Raw genomic sequence first — 20436 nt, 5'->3', positions numbered from 1 at the left:
GGGCTGGAGATCGGCAAGACCCAGAGGACACTCGCTCTGGGGGAACAGATGCTGGTAACTGCGGCTGGGCAGGAGCCACCCTGGGTTCCCTTCCCCTTTGGCCACCTGTGTGTCATTCACCCCGCACAGCAAGGCGCTCCTGCCCCGTCAGCCCCACTCTGGGCAGCACCTCAGGAAGCCCCTCAAGCCAGGGAGCTGGCAGGGGCTGGTGGGAGACAGGAGCCGGCAAAACATTCTTCCCAAAGCTGTTATTCCGAAATCCCACACTCCGCGTCGACACACAAGCCGTTACTGCGACATGATGTCGAGCTGGAGGGCTTCTTACTCCAACTCCCGTAACCCTCCTAGAGTGAGGAGTGGGGGGCAGAAGGCTCTGTCTCCAAATAACTGCTGTGTCGATGCTCCCAAATTCAAAATCAGCTATTTCGATTTAAGCAATTAGCGTAGCTCAAGTTACGTCTTTTATTTCATTTCCTGCTTGCACTGCTTCCTGCTGCGCCTCTTCCTCCTTTGCCCCCGACACCAGCTCCTGCTCCTCCCCTTGGGCCTCTCTCCGACATAGGCAGCAAGGGGGGGTGTGAGTGGGGAGGCAACTAGTCACATCACTAGTTCACTATCCCCTACATTTCTGCTTATCAGAGGGTCAACTGCCATCCAGACCCGGAATCTCGAGAGGTGTGCTGCTTACAGGGAGCTCGAATTCAGGATGTGGCTGAGAGAACTGATCAAACCTTCCGATCGCTTCCCCTTCCTGCTTCTCCACGTGGGAACTAACGATACGGCCAAGAATGACCTTGAGCGGGTTACTGCGGATTATGTAGCGCTGGGAAGAAGGATCCAAGAACTCGGAGCGCAAGTGGTGTTCTTGTCCATCCTCTCTGTCGAAGGGAAAGGACCGGGCCGGGATCATCGAATTGAGGAGGTAAATGCGTGGTTGCGCAGGTGGTGTCGCAGAGAGGGCTTTGGTTTCTTCGACCATGGGACTCTGTTCCAGGAACAAGGATTGTTAGGAAGAGATGGGATCCACCTAACCAAGAGAGGAAGGAGCATCTTCGCGGGCAGGCTTGCAAACCTAGTGAGGAGGGCTTTAAACTAGGTTCGTCGGGGGATGGTGACCAAAACTCTGAGGGGAGTGGGAAAGTTGGATACCAGGAAGAAATGCAAAGAGGAACAAGCAACAAAGGAGGACCCCTGATTCGAATGGAGAAGATAGGGCGATCAACTGGATACCTGAGGTGTTTGTACACTAACGCGAGAAGCCTGGGCAAGAAACAGGAAGAACTGGAGGCCCTGGCCCAGTCCAAGAAATATGATTTAATTGGGATAACAGACTTGGTGGGACGACTCGCATGACTGGAGCGCTGTCATGGAAGGATATAGACTGTTCAGGAACAACAGGCAGGGGAGAAAAGGAGGAGGAGTTGCACTATATGTAAGAGAGCACTATGATTGCTCTGAACTCCAGTATAAAGAGGGAGAAGAACCTGTTGAAAGTCTATGGGTTAAGTTTAGAGGTGGAAACAAAAGGGGTGATGTTGTGGTTGGTGTCTGCAACAGGCCACCGAATCAGGTGGATGAGGTAGATGAGACTTTCTTTGGACAACTGAGAGAAGCTTCCAGATTGCAGGGCCTGGTTCTCATTGGGTACGTTACTCACCCTGACATCTGTTAGAAGACCAATACAGCAGTACACAGACAATCCAGGACGTTTTTGGAGAATGTTGGGGATAACTTCTTGGTATAAGCATTGAAGGATCCGACCAGGGGCTGTGCACAGCTTGACCTTCTGCTCACAAACAGGGAGGAACGAGTAGGGGAAGTAGAGGTGGGTGACAACCTGGGAAGCAGTGATCATGAGATGGTAGATTTCAGGATCCTGACCAAAGGAAGAAAGGAGAGTAGTAAAATACACACCTTGGACTTCAGAAAAGCAGATTTTGACTCCCTCAGGGTATGTCTACACTACCCCGCTAGTTCGAACTAGCGGGGGTAATGTAGTCATCCGCAGTTGCAAATGAAGCCCGGGATTTGAATTTCCCGGGCTTCATTTGCATGAAGCCGGCCGGCGCCATTTTTAAATGCCAGCTAGTTCGAACCCCGTGCCGCGCGGCTACACGCGGCACGGAGTAGCTAGTTCGGATTAGGCTTCCTAATCCGAACTAGCTACTCCATGCCACGTGTAGCCGCACGACACGGGGTTCGAACTAGCTGGCATTTAAAAATGGCGCCGGCCGGCTTCATGCAAATGAAGCCCGGGAAATTCAAATCCCGGGCTTCATTTGCAACTGCGGATGACTACATTACCCCCGCTAGTTCGAACTAGCGGGGTAGTGTAGACATACCCTCAGACACCTGATGGGCAGAATCCCCTGGGATGCTAACATGAAGGAGAAAGGAGTCCAGGACAGCTGGCAGTATTTTAAAGAAGCCTTATTGAAGGCACAGAAAGAAACCATCCTGACGCATAGCAAGAGAAGCAAATATGGTAGGAGACCGGATGGCTTACAGGGGAAATCCTTGGTGAATTTAAGCACAAAAAGGAAGCTTACAAAAAGTGGAAACTTGGACAAATGACCAGGGAGGGATTTAAATGTATAGCTTGAGAGTGCCGGGGGGTTATCAGGAAGGCGAAAGCGCAGATGGAACTGCGACTGGCTAAGGATGTGAAGGATAACAAGAAAGGTTTCTACAGGCATGTTAACAAGAAGAAGGTGATCAGAGAGGGTGTTCATACCTACTGGATGAAGGAGGTAACCTAGTGACAGATGATGTGGGGAAAGCTGAAGTACTCAATGCTTTCTTTGCCTCTGTATTCATGGACAAGATGGGCTCCCAGACTAATGCGCTAAGTGACACAAGATGGGATGAAGATGGACAGCCCGTGGTGGGTAAAGAACAGGTTAGGAACTATTTAGAAAAGCTAATCGTACATAAATTCATGGGTCCGGACTTAATGCATCCGAGGGTGCTGTGGGAGTTGGCAAATGTCATTGAGGAGCCTTTGGCCATTATCTTTGAAAAGTTGTGGATATCCGGAGAGATCCCGGATGATTGGAAAAAGGCAAATGTAGTGCCCATCTTCAAAAAAGGGAAGAACAATAATCCAGGGAACTATAGGCCAGTGAGTCTTACCTCAGTTCCTGGAAAAATCATGGAGGGGATCCTTAAGTAATCTATTTTGAGGCACTTGGAAGAGGGGAAAGTGATCAGGAATAGTCAACATGGATTTACAAAGGGCAAGTCATGCCTGACCAATCTGATTAGCTTCTGTGATGAGGTAACTGGCTCTGTGGATATGGGCAAGTCTGTGGATGTGATATATCTTGACTTTAGCAAGGCTTTTGATATGGTCTCCCACATGGGGCTGGAACGCCAGGGGAGTGAGGTGTCTCCACTGGGGGCCACATCAGGAGGGTTGGGGGGCTGTTTTATTTCCTGGGGGTATTGCCTCTCAATTGTGTGGCCTCTGACTGATTTTTCTATAGGTCAGTGGCCCCAGACCCAAAAAAGTTTCCCCACTCCTGATCTCCAGTTTTCCAGAAGGATCATTTTCTTCATTTTAATCATGTTATGGCTGATTTAGTTCTCAGAAAGAGCCAATTCCCCCAGACAAAAATAAAATAATTTAAGAGACAGCCATATTTGTAAAATCATACCTATTAAAACATCATTAGACTGTAATTATAATCAAAGCAAGACTGGGCCAGGAGAATAATAAATGAAATCCACTCTGCTCCTCTAACCAAGGCCAAATGTTCACTCTTAAGGAAAGTCAACTTGGCACAGGGCTCAAAGATTGGTACTTCCTAGATTTGCCCCTTTAGACCCTCACCTTCACTTCAAAAAATGAGACCCATATCACTGACATAGGCTTAGGACTACCTTGCAGGATACAGCACGGTGGGGGATGAACATTCCGCCTCAGCGTCTCTCCCACCTCTGCCAGGGATGTGAAAAGCCTGCTGCATTTGAACCACTTTGATCCAGTAATCTTGGGAAATAGATGATGGAATTTTCTGGACCATGGGTGTTTGCCATAATGAAAAGTGAGGGATCTGGGAGGGAGACAGGGTGTGTGTGGAGGGAGGGGGTCCTGGGAGGGATGGCAATGGGGTGCTTAAATTCCAGATTTGAAATAGAAATGTATAGTATATGTGTGTATATATTATATAATATATGTATATATATATATACACACACACACACACATATACATACCTACACGCACATATAAGTATAGATATATATGTGTATGTGCATATACATGAAAACTAATGGTGCCCTACGATAACTCAGGTGGTTAATCATTGATTTCCACAGGACGGCTACTTTTACTTCTGGATACCTGAGTGCAATTAAGATGACACTTTTGTACTTTAACTCAAGTCCTTTTCCAGAAGGACACTTTCATTTTTACTTAGTTACATTGTTTTCAAAGTAGCAGGGCTTTTACTCAAGTAACTTTCAGGGGGACTTTTTCCACCGCTGCTGGGTAGGGACGGGAGCTGGTTCTGTGTTACATTATTGAAAGGGAACCTCTAGATACTGAACCCAGCTCCTCTTGCTGCCCCTCCCCCTGCCAGGTGGGTGACAGGTGCGCAGCGAGCAGCCAGCCCCGTTCTCGCCATCAGCGTGTGGAGACTCCCAGTGTCGGCCCAAAGGAGTCGGGATCTTTCCCCATGGTCCCCGGAGCTCACCCCTCGGACACCAGCCCCTTCACTGAGCTGCCTCCCTCCGAGCAGCCAGCTGGGAACAGCTGGCCCTGCCTAGGGAGGGGATAAACCTGGGGCCCGTTAGGGTTTCATGAGGCACAGGCAGTTGGTTTTTAGGTGTCCAGGACTGGCCCAGACGGTCCAGTTTTTGCGGTTTCTGTCTGGTAAAAAAAAAAGATTGCAAATACCAGACATGTTCCCACCATGTTCAGTATTTTTTGTGAAACCACCTGGCAACCCTACAGGCAGCAGCAGCTCTCACCTGGTACTCCTGGGCTGCCTCCTCGATGGGCACCACCGTGTGGGACTTGTGGTTCCGAGATTTCTCACACACCAAGCAGATAGCGGCTCCATCGTCCTCACAGAAGAGTTTGAGTCGTTCCTGGTGTCTCTCGCACAGATCCCCCGCTTCCCCGTCCCCTGGCTTGGGCCCCAGCTGCCGCAGCTTCTGCACAATGTTGTTCAGCTGGGTGTTGGGCTTGAACTTCCCTTTCTGGAAGGGGGCCCGGCACTGGGGACAGGTCAGGCCCCCCGCTTCCCGTTCCTCGCAGTATTGGGTGAGGCAGGCTCGGCAGAAGTTGTGCCCACAGGCTATAGTCACCGGCTCCGTCAGATACCCCAGGCAGACAGAGCAAGTGGCTTCCTCTTGCAATTCCCCAGGCGTGGCTCTGGCGGCCATGGCGGTCGGGTGTGTGTCTGCTCTTTGCCCCTTGATCGGCCAGGCCGGCTTGCGCTGACAGGGAGGGAGAAGAAGGAAAAGGAGGAGACAGGAAGGGGAGGGACAAAAACACGAAAGTGAAACTGAAAAGAGGGAAGGGACCAGGACAGAAAGGGAGGGAGGAACAGGGGCAATAGAGGGTGGGGGATGAAAAGGATCACACTGATCTGTGCTGTGCAAGTCTGGAAGGGACGGCATGTTCCCTGCTCTGCAGGCAGCTCGGCATGGGTAACCCACTGACTTGGAGCCTGACCGCACTGAGCCTGACAGCTGGAGCTAACTAGTCAGTCTGGTTCAGGGTACGTCTAGACTGCAGAGTTTTCCCAGGATATCCTGGAAAGGGTCTGCTGTGTCCAAGGACCGAGTCTGCTTTTCTGAAAAATTGTTTGGAAAAACAAAGGCATTTTTTGACATCTCTGTAAACCTCGTGGTACGAGGAAGAAGGGATGTTCCGAAAGAGGGTTTTTTCCCGACATTTGTGCCTGTGTAAACTGCTCGAATGTCGGAAAAGCCTCGTTCAGAAGAAAAGCAGAAAAAGAGACGCAAATTGCCAACTGCAATTTGCATCTCTTTTTCTGAATATTCTTTGAGGTGTAGACACAGCCCCTGGGAGGGGAGGGGAGTTCGCCTGTAACTGGAAACTCTTCAGAAACAACGGCCAGTCCAGCAGCACCTTAGAGGCTGACCACACATGAGGACGGGTGACGAGCTCCCGTGGAAGAAGCAGGCTGTGCCCACGAGAGCTCATCGTACCATCAACGTGTGTTGTTAGCCCTGCCGCACCTGAGGGATAAGTCAGAGGTGAAGGTCAGAGCCACCCAGACGCGGTGGGTCAGGCCTCAAGGGGTGCAATGCTCCTGCCCAGAGGTGACTGGTGCACCGAGGGGACCTTTCGTGGTGCTCCCACACTGCCCCCCGTCGGGCTGGGCCTGCTGCACCCCGGAATTGTAACCCCACTGCTCCAGGCAAGGTTCCCAAGCTCGGGGGCAGGCTCCACTCTGGTGCACAACCCACCTGTGTGGAGTGGGGGGGTGCAGTAGCTCCAGGCCAATGTTTTGGCAGGGAATGTTTTCCCCGGGGCCCGCGTCGCTGCCTCCAGCCATGTGGGGGCTGCTCCCCTCCCCCAGTCCCCACACTGCTCTGGGGAGCAACAGGCATCAGAACAAACCAGCCAATCTCAGACCATGAACTAGTTCCCAGGGGTCTCTGGGCTGATTCTCAGAGGGGGCAGCGCCCAGCAAACCCCCCCCCCCCCCCCCACACACACACACTTGGAGTCAGGCTCTCCCAGAGCCCTGGGCTTTGGGTGCAGGCATGGGGCAGAGATTGATGTGAAATAGGAAACCTGCCAGACACTCTCTCTACCCTCCCCCATCCTCAGGCAGAGCTCAGAGCAGAGCCAGCCCCTCCCGGGGTTCCCAGGAAGGCAGTGGCAGCCGCAGGGCCTGGTGCAGAGGGGAGAGGGGCTCTGGCAGGTCAGCGGAAGGGTGGAAGGTAGATTCTGCCCCAGAAAGTTGAGCAGAGAGAGGGAGGGACTGTGGAAGCACAGAAGAGCAGCTCCTAGGCCAGTGAGAAGCAGCAAGAAACCCCCAAGCAACCCTCCTGCCCAGAGCCCCGAGTTTTGATAAAACAAGGAGCAATGGGCTCAAGCTACAGGGGAGGAGGGGGTCTAGGTTGGATATCAGGAAAAACTCTTTCTCTAGGAGGGTGGTGAAGCACAGGGATGGGTTCCCAAGGGAGGGGGTGGAATCTCCATCCCTAGAGGTGTGACCAAGCCCTGGCTGGGATGGTTGAGTTGGGGCTGGTCCTGCTTGGAGCTGGGGGAGGAGGGGTCGGACTATGACTCCTGAGGTCTCTGCCAGCCCTAATCTTCTCTGATTACATGATCCTGGACCTGGACCTGCCTCAGCGGGGGGGGCCCTGCGCCCTCTCCCCTCGCTGCACTTGTGGAGCTGCCGTGGCCATGGCAGGTTCTTCTCGCCTGGCCCCAAGCTGCCCTGGTAATAGGGGCTGGGGTTGTCGCTCTCCCTGGGGCAGCCTGAATCCTGAATCCCTCCTCCCAGCTCCACCCCCGAGCAATGAGTGAAATGAAGCCTGGACATTTTCATTTCATTTTCAAAAATACCTACTGAGCGCCCAGCTGCGGGTGGGGCACATGCGGTGGCTGAGCGCTGGAGTCAGCCAGGGAGGCACTTTGATTCTAAGCTCCGCCACCCCTCATCTACCTCCTGCCCTCTCCCCCCAGTGAGTGGGGTGCTGCTGGGGCTGGGCTCAGCCACTTTCTCCTGGTTGCCGCCCATTTTCAACATCCCGTCCCCCTTCCCCCACTTCCCTGCCCCCCCGCTGCTGGAGGCTCCCACAGGGCGGTGGAACCATGAATGGGGAGCGGGAGGGGGAGGGGAGGGGGGAGAGCCACTGAACCGAACTGTGCAGACCCCGACGTGCTGGAAAAGCTCAGCTCTAGCCAGGGACAGTCACTCCGCAGCTCCCGCCCAGGGCTGCAGCCATTCACTGGCCAGTTGGCTTCCTTGCAGCACTGGCCCATGGCCTCGGCTCTGCCCTACCAGGACTGTCACCTGCTCAGCACCTTGTCCCTGCACGGCTAATAACACCTACTCCTTGTGGGGGTAGCTACTGGCAGGGCAGAGACTGATGCTCCATCTCATTTCCCATTTGTGTACAGAATAAATTTTGTTCTGTGCACCCAAGCATGTCCCGATGTGCACCACCAGCGGGGCTAATCACAGAGTTTCAGGTCAAATAGCTGAGTTGATCTTGTTTGCCAATGCATGGACACCCTGGGGGGAGCACAGCAGCTTTGTATACCCGAGTCACAGAGCCTGAGATGCCTCTGCATGGCCCGTCCTCAAGGACTTGAGTCAGCAATTTTAAGTATTAAAGTACGAGATGACTTTTTGAATTGAAGTGCTATCCAGGATCTACCTCAAACCCAAACACCCTGGCCCTGCCTCCTTTGTGCCCCTTCTCTGAAGCCCTATCCCTGCTCACTCCATCCTCCCTCCCTTTCCCCACGCAGGGGCAGAGGGTTGGGGGGCAGGCTCTGGTTTTGGATTAAGGGATTTGAGTGTGGGGGGAGATGCTGAGCTGAGCTTGGGGCAGGAAGTTGGGGTGCCAGTGGAGGTCCTAGGGGCAGCCTCCGGAAGGGTGTTTGGATGCAGGGGTGCTTGGTGCTAGGGCAGCTTAGGGTGTAGGATTCGTGATTGGGGTAGAGCTTCAGGATGTGGGCAACTGCTGGGCACTGCTAGTGGCTCCTTGGAGGTGGTGCAGTGGGGTTAAAGCAGGCTTCTGTAGCCGGACAGAACCCCCCTTCCACATCCATCTTGCTTGCCCCTCTAAGGTGCCTCAGAGCACACTGGACACAGAGAGCAATAAAATCAGCATAGTCTTTGATGCCTTGACAGAAGGCGGGATACGCTGGCTCCTCCTGACCCTGGACAACTGTGAACATAGATAAGAGGGGCCTCAAGCCAATCGCTGACCAAGAGGCTGCAGAAACTGCCCTTGGCTAGCACCAATATTGATAGGATCACACAACCATCTTGGGAGAGGAATCTCCCGCTGAGTAAAGAATGCCCAGTACTCCTAGTTTAGTTATCTCTCTCTTACAAGTGTAAATTATGTTCACAACTCCCTTGTAAGAACTGGCCTCACAAAGAGGAACCAGCACAATTTGGCACCTTCGATAAGAAAGAGAATACGTGAGCCCACGGGTATAAAGATGGGCCCAGTAGCGCACTCACTTGGAGTACCAATCTATCAACCACCTGCTGGTAAGGTTAGGTGATTGACTCCTGAGGTCCACACGAGGACACCCAGCCTCGTCTTCGGCTTTATGAGGAATTGAGTGACCGATCCTAGCCTGACTACGCTGGAATTGAGAGACGCAGAAGGGGGTAAAAATTGTACCTGTATGTGTCCTTTTGTCTTTGTGCCTGCATAGAATTAGAGCTCTATAAGTCTATGTTGTTGTTGTGGTACCATTATTTTGGTGAACTTATACAACCAGTGTGTGGGAGTTTTTTGTAGCCATTTAAAACCTGTATTTGCTAGCAGTTAAGAAGTAAAGCAATAGCCACTGTAACCGTATGTTTATAAGTTTCTTTAGTAAACTTGTAACTGCTTAAGCACCAGTCTGACTCCTCTATTACTGTAACTCAGCCAGCACAACGAAAAGAACTTCCTGAGCTGATTTGACTGAGGAAGGGGGAAATATGCTGCAAGTGCCCCACATGCAGCTGTGGGGGAGCGTGTCACACATTTTGCAGAGTTAAATGTCTCTAGTCAGTTAATACATGAAGTCACAGTTCAAATATTTGTCTTATCTCTTGCCTTGAGTCCCTGCATTGCATTCCCGTCCTTCGAACCCCGTTACAAATGATATTTCTATTGCTCTTAGAGCTGTGCTCACTAATCACCCCCCATCTGAGGGGTTTGAATGAAAGGGGTGGGGGTGCAGGGTCTCAGCGTGGGTAGGTGGGGGCCACTTTCTTTCTATAGCTCAGGCTCCATCTACCACTGCTTTTTAAAATCTAGCTAATTTATTTTGCATTAATCACTTGAGTTAACTATGGTTAATTGAGAACCTTCATTTTCATCCCATTCTGTAAATTGAGACTGAGCCGTTTGGGACGCAGTGTGCTGCCAGCAGACAGCCCCCTGGTGGCAGGCCAGCGTTACACATAGTAATGAGTGAAGTGGTTACACATTGGGGTCTCGGATGGCGTAGGGAACCCACCCCCTCAGCTCTTCTCCAGGGATGCAGCCCCCCAGCCTGTGAAGCAGTAGCCAGAGCTGGAGCAGCACATGCCCGGAGGGGACGGTGCTGAGGCTGGTCACAGCGGCAGCAGCATTTGGACACTGATGTGGTGATGTCATTCTGTACAACTTAAAACCCCCCAACACTCTTCAATCACTCACAGCTTCAAATGCATTTTATATGAACCTCCTTCTGCATTTGCTTCTTTTCCTCCAAGTAAATTGACACAGTCAGACCTTGTCAATTGACCAGGTTCCATGATGAGGGCTATTAAGAATTTAGAGCTTCAGAGGGGTAGCCAAGTTAGTCTGTAAAGAAGAAAAATTTAAAAAACAACCAATGGTCTGGTAGCACTTTAGAGACTAAACATGTCGATGGGATCATGAGCATTCGTGGGCACAGCCTGCTGCTTCAGATGACCGGAGTGTGCGCTGTGCCCATGAAAGCTCCTGATCCCATTTCCATATTTTGTTAGTTTTTAAAGTGCTACCAGACTATTTGTTGTTGGGTTTTTTTTAAAGAATTTATAGGGAATTGTATTAGTTTCATAGTTGCACTCCAATTTCTGCTGCAAAAGGGAAAAGATTCAATGCAGAAATGGCCTGTGGAAAACTATGTATTTAATCCATATGTGGTGTATTATACAGGCAGTCCCCGGGTTACATGGATCCGACTTACATCAGATCCCTACTTACAAACGGGGTGAGGCAACCCCGTACTAGCTGCTTCCCCCCAGCAGACCAGGGAGATGCTTTTCTCAGCAGACACCTCAGCTTCAGAATAAAAGACTGAGGGAAGTGAGGTGTGGGAGAATAAAACTGAGCTCTGGAGAAATGTTTGGCTAGAGTTTCCCCTACAATATGTACCAGTTCCGACTTACATACAAATTCAACTTAAGAACAAACCTACAGTCCCTATCTTGTACGTAACCCGGGGACTGCCTGTACCTAAGTCATAGTATAGAGAAAACCCTTCTTTCAAAATAACCCTTACTCCTTATGAAATGAGGTTTAAGGATTATTTCAGAAGAAGGGTTTTCTCTCGAAATAACCGCATCTACACAGCGTTTTTTATTTTCAAATAAGGTATTCCTCCTGGAAAGAGGTTTAACAGCTAATATGAGTTAAGGGCTTTACTTCGAATTCCCGTTTCACTACCGCGTGTACAGCCCCCAGCTCACACCCCTCCAGACAGGCCCTGAGACAGCTCCAGAAGCCCCTCAGCCTGGTCCATATCACCCAGTGACCCCCTCAACCTCACAGCCACTGCCTAACGGCTGCTCAGGACCCACAGAAACCGCATCCCGCTCCCAACGCCTCCACAGCTGGGCCAGGAGCTGGGGGTGTCCAGGGACGAGGGTCTCTGGGCAGCGTCTGCAGGCAGTGCTGGAAGAAGGACACGTGCCGCCCCTTCTGGGAATCCAGCTGCTGCTCAACCCCAGAGCCCGGATCCTTCCCCATCATCTGAGCACCCCCCTTGGGCAATAACCTGTCCCCCTCAGCCATTACCCACCCCCCCCACCTCCAGCCGCTGAACCCCCAACCTCCACCATAACCTGCCTAGCCTCTAACCCCCTACATCAGCCACTAGCCCCCCTGGCCTCTAACCCTCCCCCCCCCCCGCAGCCATTGACCCCTCCAGCCACTAACTCCCACCTAGATCAACCATTAACCATCCTAGTCACTAACCCCCTGCCCACCTCGGCCATTAACCCCCCTGGCCACTAACCCCCACATCAGACAATAACCTCTCTGACCCCTAGATCACCCCATCAGCCAATAAATGCCCTGGCCACTAACCCCCCCCCCCCCCCCCCCACCTCAGCCCTTGACTCTCCTGGCCACTAATCCCCACCTAGCTCATCCATTGACCGTCCCAGACACTAACCCCCTCGCCTCAGCCATGAACCCTCCTGGCATGTATCCCCCTTTCCCAGCTATTAACCCCCCTGGCCACAAACCCCCTCCCCAGCCATCAACCGCCCCAGCCACTAACCCCCTCCCCTCTAGTCCCCCACCTCAACTATTAACCCCACAGCCACTAACTCCCCCACCTCAGCCACTACCCCCCCCCCCCCGGCCTGTAGCCCCCTCAGCTCAGACATTATCCTCTCCACCTGGCAGCTAACCCCCATAGTGTGTAACTCCCGCCCTCCAGACATTAACCCCTCTGGCCACTAAACCTCCCCAGCCATCAACCGCCCCAGCCACTAACCCCCTCCCCTCTAGTCCCCCACCTCAACTATTAACCCCACAGCCACTAACTCCCCCACCTCAGCCACTACCCCCCCCCCCCCCGGCCTGTAGCCCCCTCAGCTCAGACATTATCCTCTCCACCTGGCAGCTAACCCCCATGGTGTGTAACTCCCGCCCTCCAGACATTAACCCCTCTGGCCACTAAACCTCCCCAGCCATTAATTGCCCCAGCCACTGACCCCCTCACCTCAGCCACTTACCTCTCTTGGGACTAAACCCCCACCTGAGCCATTAATCCTTCTAGCCTGTAACCCCCTTCCTCAGCCTTTCACTCCCCTGGCTATTAACCGCCCCAGCCACTAACCCCCCCACCTCAGCCATGAACCCCCCTGGCCACTAACCCCCCCTCCACCTCAGCACTAATCCCTCCCCCTCAGCCATTAACCCCCTGGCCATGAAACCCCCACAACAGCTATTAACCCCTCCGACCCCTAGCTCTCCCCGTCCCCCTCCCTGTCAGCCAATAAATGCCCCAGACACCAATCCCCCACCCACCGCAGCCACTAACCACTGCGAACTGCCCACCTCCTCTATTAGTGCCCCCACTGCTAATTCCCCCTGCTCAGTTATCAACCCTCCCAGCACTCAACCCCCCCCCCCCCATGCCTAGTGCCATGTGTGGGGCAGTGACTCAGGCCAGAGGCTGCTCTTAGCACCCGGGCAGGAGGTTGGGGACTCCCAGCCTGCTCTGCCTCGGACATGGATGAGGAAGGGAGGGGCAGGAAGAGGAGGGACAAGAGCTCCTGCCCACCCCTCTTCCCTCCACTTTTGGGAAGGCGGCAGAGCCCTTGGTGAAGTCCTTGGTGTTCCTGTGAGGCAGATCGTTCCTCCTCCCGACTCCCCTCCCTAAGGATGCCCTGAGCCGTAGCTGTAGATCTCTTTCTGGCGCTCTCCGTGCCAATCAAACGGGTCTGGTCCATGGCTTCCCCTACAGCTGGATTGGCAGAAGTTTGTAGCTTACGTCACAAAACAGAAACCCACTCTGTATTTTAGAGAGTTTGCATGTCTGTCTGTCTGTCTCTCTGTCTGTCTCTTTCTGAATCTGTTTGTTCAAGAACTCCTCCTCAATGGTAAGAGCCAGGCCCACCAAATGCAGCATACACCTTCCTCTGATCCTACCTTAGAGCAAGGTCAGAGTTTGGTTGTGCCAGGACAATGGGATGTGTGTGGAATGTGACTGTTTCTCATCAGATGCAAAGGGATGGGTGTGATGGCAGGGACAGATCTACCCCAGAATGAATACAGGGGGGTGAGCAAATGTCCCAGCTCTGGGTCAGAAAAGGGCAACAATAATGATTTGGGGTTTGGAACAGGTCCCATAAGAAGAGAGGTGAAAAAGACTGGGAGTTTTCAGCATAGGAAAGAGATGAAGGGGGGATAGGATAGAGGTCGGTAAAATCGTGACTAGTGTGGAAAAAGTGAATAAGGAAAAGTTATTTACTTGTTCCCATAACCTAAGACCACGGAGTCACCAAATCAAATGAATAGGTCGCAGGTTTAAGACAAACAAAAGGAAGCTTTTCTTGACACAGCGCACAGTCAACCTGTGGAACTCCCTGCCAGAGGATGTTGTGAAGACCAGCACTTTAAGGGTACGTACATGCTGCAACTTTATTTCAAGATAACTTAGTCCGCATCTACACAGCAGGTAGTTATTTTGAAATTGGGTCAAAATATTGCCAAGCTGGAGGACTTCTTACTCCGACTCCTGTAACCCTCATTGTACGAGGAATAAGGGAAGTCGAAGGAAGAGAGCTCTATTTCAAAATAAGTGCTGTGTAGATGCTCCCAATTTCAAAATAAGATACGCAATTGACGTAGCTCACTTTCTGTAACTTATGTTGAGTTGAGCCCTGCAGTGGAGATGCAACTTTAAGGGGTTTAAGTAAGAGCTGGATAAGTTCATGGAGGTTTGGTTCTTCACTACTTATTAGCCAGGATGGGCAGGGATGGGGATCCTGGACTCTGTTTGCCAGGGGCTGGAAATGGGCTACAAAGGAGGGATCATGTGATTATTCCCTGTTCTGTTCACTCCCTCTGGGGCACCTGGCACTGGCCACTGTGGGCAGACAGGACACTGGGCTGGATGGACCTTTGGTCTGACTCCATATGGCCGCTCTTATGTCCTTAAAGAGCCCCCGCCCTGCTGCACCCCAAGTGTGTCTGCACTGACACAGACGTAGCAGCGCAGGGTCCCGGGTACCTGCCTCCAGTCGTGAATCTGAGTCCTGCTTCTGTTCAGTAGAATAATCTGAACGACAAACACCCCTCCCCCCACAAAAACTACGCCCTAGAGACAGCAAACCCCCCCCCCCCCCTTATGGCAACAATCCATTTCCTAGTCGGGGGAACACACCAGAGAGCAACCGGACAGGGGCAGATGGAAACATTTTATTAAAGCGAATGATTCACACACAGTTCCCCACACACAAGTTACACAGGGGCTGGGCAGGGAGGGGTCCCTGGCCTCTGTGTGTCGGGGGCTGGGAATGGGCAACAGGGGAGGGGGTCACTGGACGTTCCCTGTTCTGTTCCCTCCCTCTGGGCACCTGGCACTGGCCACTGTGGGCCGACAGGACACGGGGCTGGACGGGCCTTTGGTCTGACCCAGTCTGGCTGCTCTGATGTTCCCTGGTGAGCGCCCCCCCATAGACTAGCTCAGGCAGCTCCCTGCCAGGCCTGCTGGCTTGTCCCAGACACTCCCATCCCCCGTCACTCAGGCTGGGGGCTCGCAGCGTCGTGCCAGGGATTTTCTGGGCAGCTACAATTCCAGGCAGCGCCGTTCAGCGTTGCAATAGCCCAGCCCCCGCCTGGAGCTCGCTCCTTGTCTCCAGCTCTGCCGGGGAGAGCAACGTTCCCAGCAGGCAGCAGCTTCAGGAGCCGGGGCCGGCTGCTTTCCTGAGTCCAGCTGGACCCCAGAGCCCCTAATCCGGGGGGATAGTGAGGGGCAGAGCCGTTGGGTTGGTCGATTTGTGTGAGCTGATCTGAACTCTGCCTGTCCCCAGCCCGGCTGTTAGCTCTCCCCGTGCCCAGCCCCCAGCTCTGCCCTTCAGGGCCTGTCTGCTGTCTGGGGCTGCAGTAGGGTCCTTCCACCTCCCTTAAGGGGAGCTGCAGGGAGGGAGGGAGAGGAGGTTTCAGAAGCCATAGAGAGGAGGAGCCAGGGGCGGGCTACAGGGGAGTCCTCCAGGGTCACACAGACTGGCGGGTGTGAGGCCAGAGAGGCTGTTGTCAGGGAGACAGTCGGAGCTCAGTGTCTGTGTCCCCCACCCAGATCCAGGGTCGGATTCTCTCCCCAGGGAGGGAGCCCGGCGGGAAAGTGAAGATCGGGGCCTCGGTATCAGCATCGATAAATGTCACCTGCCCCCGGTCACAGTCCAGATAAACCTGGATCCTGCTGGGGGGGCTCAGGGGCAGAGGGGTGTGAGGGTCAGTGAGAGCCTGGAAGGGTTGCCCCCACCACCACCGCCCCACAGCCCAGATCCCATTCTCGGTGCTCAGGCTGATCTCTCCCTTCCTGCTCACAGACTCTCTGGCCACCCCCACAGCCCATCGCCCATCCCCACCCTCCACCTCCCAGTAATGTCTCCCCGAGGTGAAGCCCTCACTGCCCAGCACACAGGGCACATAGTCAAATCTCTCCAGGGTGTCGGGCTGTGGCTGCCGTGTCCCTGTCCATCTCACACGTTTCCCATCCCCCAACAGGACGAACCAGGGATATGCGGTGTCTGGATCCAGAGTCACATTGGCTGGGGGAGAATCAGAGCGTGAGGGGCAGAGCTCGGCCCTGGGGGGGGGGGGGGGGGGGGTCGATGGCATCAGGGACAGAATCTGCCCCAGCTGGGCAGTGACTCAGGGACTCTCCTACCTCCTGGGGCGCCCGGCTCTGAGTGGGGAGCAGCCCTGAGGTCTCGGCTCAGCCCAAGGGGCAGCTCACTCCCCGGCAGGGAGGGGCCGTGGCAGAGAGAAGGGATCAGAGGGGCCCTGACACTGGGAATCTGCCCCCCTCTCCCTGGGCCGGGGACAAGCGACTCTGGGCCGGGGACCCCAGAGGGACGGGATGGAAACTGCCTGGTCAGGGCTGGCTGAATCCAGGCCCTGCCCTCAGCTGGGCCCCTCCCCATTGAAATGTCCCTGGGTCCCAGCTGCCTCTGGGCAGGGTTTGTGATTCCCCCTGGGACACGTCTCCCCCGCACGGCCCATCTGGGATCGACTCCTTTCCCGCCGCACTGGGGCTCTGGGCCGAGCTCCGACCTGCCGCCCACCAGGCTGCTCCGCCTCCGGCTGGCGACAGCAGAGACATCACCGACTCCCCTTCTGTCCCTCTCGGGGCCGGGCAGGATGCCCTTGGGGCTGCACACTCAGGCAGGGAGTCGGGTGCTGGAGGCGCTGGGGGCTCTGGGGAGCCCTGGGGATGAGGGTTTGGGATGCAAAGGGGGCTCCAGTTTTGGGGAGGGACTCTGGACCGGAGGGTGGGCTGTAGCTGTGGGCTTTGGGGGGTGCTTGGGATGAGGAATTGGGTGCAGGAGGTGCCCCTGGCCTGGAGGAAAGCCAGGGTTTGGGGAGGGGGGTAGTTTGGCTGCGGCTTGCCCGGTGCCTGCCTGTGTTAGGGCACCGCACTGCGCCCAGGCCTGGCTCTGAGGGGGCTCGAGGCAGCTCACCTGGTCTGTGCACTCCTAGGGATGCTTCCAGTGCAGCCGGAAGAGTGCCTGGAGGGGGAAGGATAGAAGAGGTGAGATTTCAGGTTTGCAGAGTGAAATCCCTTCCGCCACCCTCCTCAGCCCCACCCCTCTCAGGGACACGCCTCTGTCCCTCCTTCCCCCACCCCTCCAACCCCGCCCCTCCCCACCCCTCTCCGGGACACGCCTCTGTCCCTCCTTCCCCCACCCCTCAGGGACAGGCCTTGGGCCTGCAGCTGCTGGGAGGAGGCACCAGAGGCCCCTGTGCTGGAGGGACCCCTTGCCGTGGGGGAGGGGCTTTCTCCTTCCCTGCAGCCCCTTGGCCCAGACGGGCGGCCAGGCAGGACCAGAGCTCAAGGTGGGGCTGGGCCCATCTTGAACAAACGGCCTGTGACTGAGGGTTCAGAGGTCGGGTGCTGCCCTTTGGCCCAGGGCCTGGCTCTCAGCAGGGATGTGCCCGGTTAAGGGGCTAACCAGGAGGCAGCACCCTGGCTGGGCCGTGCTCCCTGGGCTGGCTCACCAGGACCCGGTGGGGCTGGAGAGGCTCCGCGCCGGCCACGGGCAGGGGGCTGCTCCTGGGCCCGCGGGGGACGGGGCTCTCCAGTGGGAGCAGGAAGTCGGCAGCAGCCCCCGCCCAGGGCTGGTGGTGAGAGCCCTGCAGGTCGGGGGCTGCTCCAGGGGGGAGGGGCCGTCCCCAGCCAGACCTGCTCTGTCGGATAATGGGTTAGACACAAGGTTTGCATCCCTGGTTCTCGGGGGGCTCGGCCCCTGCAGCTCCCACGGACCCCACCTGTGGCTGGGGGCTGCACTGCCCTGGGGCCCCCGCCCTGCAGCCCTCGGGCTGGGAGAGATGCAGGAGCCCAAGCGAAGGGATTTGAGTAAATCTGAGCCTGAGTGTTGTGACCTTCGGTGAGACGGGAATTGATTTGAGCCGCCCTTACGCCCGGGCCCTGCCCCGTCTCCGCTGTGTCTGCTTGGCACTAGCCAGTACGGGAAGGGCTGAGAACTGGCACCAGGGGCCTTTTTTATTCATGAGTCTGGAAAAACTGAGACTGAGCATTTACACTGACTGATTGGCGAGCCGTGTGCTAGCCATAAGGGAAATGTTTCCTTCAGTAACCTTGGTCTCAAAGGGCACGTCTCCCTCTTTCGAGAGAGGGATGCAGATGCAGACATTCCAAATTGCAAATGATGCCAGGATTTAAATATCCTATGCTTCATTTACATAAACATGTCCGGCCGCTATTTCGAAATAACAGGCGCTGTCTTGACGCAGTTATTTCGAGAGCAAACCCTTCTTTCGAAATAACCCTACTCCTCACAAAATGAGACAAAGGTGACTGGAGCAGAGCTAATTGGTGTTCAGTCTGCCTGTGCGTAACATGTCAGACATCGTACAGGGCAGTCAGAGCATCACAGGAGAAATGCATCATGACACACCTATGCCCCAGGAGAAGGGAACGGGGCAGAATTTGTTTCTCTCTCTGGCGTTTCTCACTCTCACAGGCAGTGTCATTGCAAAGCTTCTGAACACAGAAGGGTTAAATTAACGAACCTGAGTGTCCTGCACCCCCAGTCTGTGCCATGCACGCTGTTCGGTCCCCCCAAGGTACCTCTGAACTCCCCCAGTGTTTTCGACAGCGCAGTAGTTTGCTGGGAGAATTCACGGACTCGCTCTTCCAGTTCAGGAGCCATCTCCTCTGGCTGCTGGGCCCGCCCCTCCTCACACCTGGAGAGAAACAATGTCCCATGGTGACCCTGCACTGAGTGACTCAGTTCTTACCCTCTGGCCAGCGAGTCGCTGCCCTGATGGGCCGGGAGTTAGAATTTCCCTAGTTCTCCCAGCCTGAGAGTAGGGGCAGCGCAGCCCTCGGCCGGACGACCTTCCCCACAGGGACTCAGGAATGTTCCTCATGTCCGGCCTGAGGAGACCAGCTCTGGGGACAAAGGGGAACTGAGTCACGGCTAATTCACTCCTGGGCCTCCAGGCGCTGAGGGACCGGAGGTTCCCGGGGGAAGGGATGTAGAATCTGCCAGCTGGGGACGAGACTGAGACACCAGCTCCCCCTCCTCAGCTCATCCCACACAGCTCTCCAAACAGTAACACAGAGGAGGCGGGGCCAGGGTGGGTTTGAGGTCGATCTTGGATTGCACTTCAATTCAAAAAGTGACCTTGTGCTTAAAAAGGTCAGAGACCCCTGGACTAGACTGAGACACCAGCTCCCCCTCCCCGGCTCATCCCACACAGGTCTCCAAACAGCCCTTGGGCGGGACGGACCCTGGGTCCCTGCTGCCCTGGGCTGAATGGTGCCCAGCGCCCAGCAGGGACAGGCCCACGTCCCACCCCTCAGTCCTGGGGCAGCCAGTCCCCAGGGAGGTGACATGGGTAGAATATACCACAGGCCAGTCTGCGCCTTTCCCTGGGGAGTTGCAGAGTTGTCTCTAAAGGGGCGAGGGCCTCAGGGTTAAATGGGTCAGAGATTTGAATCCCAAATGTGACCTTCCCGCACGTTCTGCTGTGGAGCCCTGGGGAGAGGCAGTGACAACTTCACTGCCCAGTGTTTCCCCTGCGCTGTGAGGGGGTGAGAGCCACTGACCTGCTCAAGGTGCTTCTGATGTCCTGGGGGAGGCGGGGGGGGGGGGAGAGAGAGAGAGAGAGAGAGCGTTTCAGTTCCACCTGACACACACTGTGAATTTCCAAGGGAGGGATTTGGCGAGCGAGGGGAGCGAGGGGAACTAGGCTTTGCCTGGCCCCAGGGCCATGGATCCCTGAGCAAATGGGGCTTCCCCTTCTCTAGTCTCTCTGTGCCTGTGGGTCTGCATAAAACAACAATTCCCATGCCAGGAGGGCGCACACGGAGCTGCCCTGTGACCTCTGACTCCTGTGCCCACCTGTTAGGGGCTGTCCTGTCTCTGTGGTGGGATCTGGGGAATTTCCCCCTCAGTCTCACCTGCAGGAATTCACTCGCTGGCTTCTGACACTTCCCCTCCAGCTCCCGGATCCGCTCTCTGAGATGGGAAATCTGCACCGAGAGTTTGGTGACAGTCTCAGTCTGTGCCTTCACGATCATCTTGTCCAGCTTCTTCAGCTGGGCCAGCAGGAGTCGCTCTTGTTCCTCCAGGAACTGCCGCAGCTGCTGAAATTCGGCCACAATCTTCTGCCGCTCGGCTTGTGTCTGTTTCTGGAAGAAGAACCAAAGGAAGAACATCACCACCACCACTAGGGGGACATGGATAGAGCCTGGGGTGCTTCAAGGAGCACGGCGTGTGCAGGGGGAGAATCTCTTTGCAAATTCTA

The 20436-nt window shown here is 55.0% G+C and overlaps 2 protein-coding genes across 6 annotated transcripts in view; one reads left to right on the top strand and one right to left on the bottom strand.

Moving 5' to 3' along the window:
• Positions 1 to 20436, top strand: part of LOC142823105 (C-type lectin domain family 2 member D-like) — a 250235-nt gene that overhangs the window by 194157 nt on the left and 35642 nt on the right. The window lies entirely within an intron of this gene.
• LOC142823061 (uncharacterized) overlaps positions 1 to 20436 on the bottom strand; it is a 36339-nt gene that overhangs the window by 13079 nt on the left and 2824 nt on the right. The window contains exons 3-9 of the mRNA XM_075913340.1: positions 20090 to 20320; positions 19736 to 19758; positions 18752 to 18867; positions 17121 to 17168; positions 15693 to 16208; positions 4975 to 5513; positions 1508 to 1876 (exon numbers count right to left, since the gene is read on the bottom strand). Coding sequence (XP_075769455.1) covers positions 1508 to 1876; positions 4975 to 5513; positions 15693 to 16208; positions 17121 to 17168; positions 18752 to 18867; positions 19736 to 19758; positions 20090 to 20320 — 1842 coding nt within the window. The remainder of the gene's footprint in view (positions 1 to 1507; positions 1877 to 4974; positions 5514 to 15692; positions 16209 to 17120; positions 17169 to 18751; positions 18868 to 19735; positions 19759 to 20089; positions 20321 to 20436) is intronic.

The sequence above is a fragment of the Pelodiscus sinensis genome, chromosome 32 (genome assembly GCF_049634645.1).
Source record: "Pelodiscus sinensis isolate JC-2024 chromosome 32, ASM4963464v1, whole genome shotgun sequence".
In the NCBI taxonomy this organism is placed as follows: domain Eukaryota; kingdom Metazoa; phylum Chordata; order Testudines; family Trionychidae; genus Pelodiscus; species Pelodiscus sinensis.
Note: the sequence above shows the minus strand (reverse complement) of the source record. Positions and strands in the feature narration are given on the sequence as shown.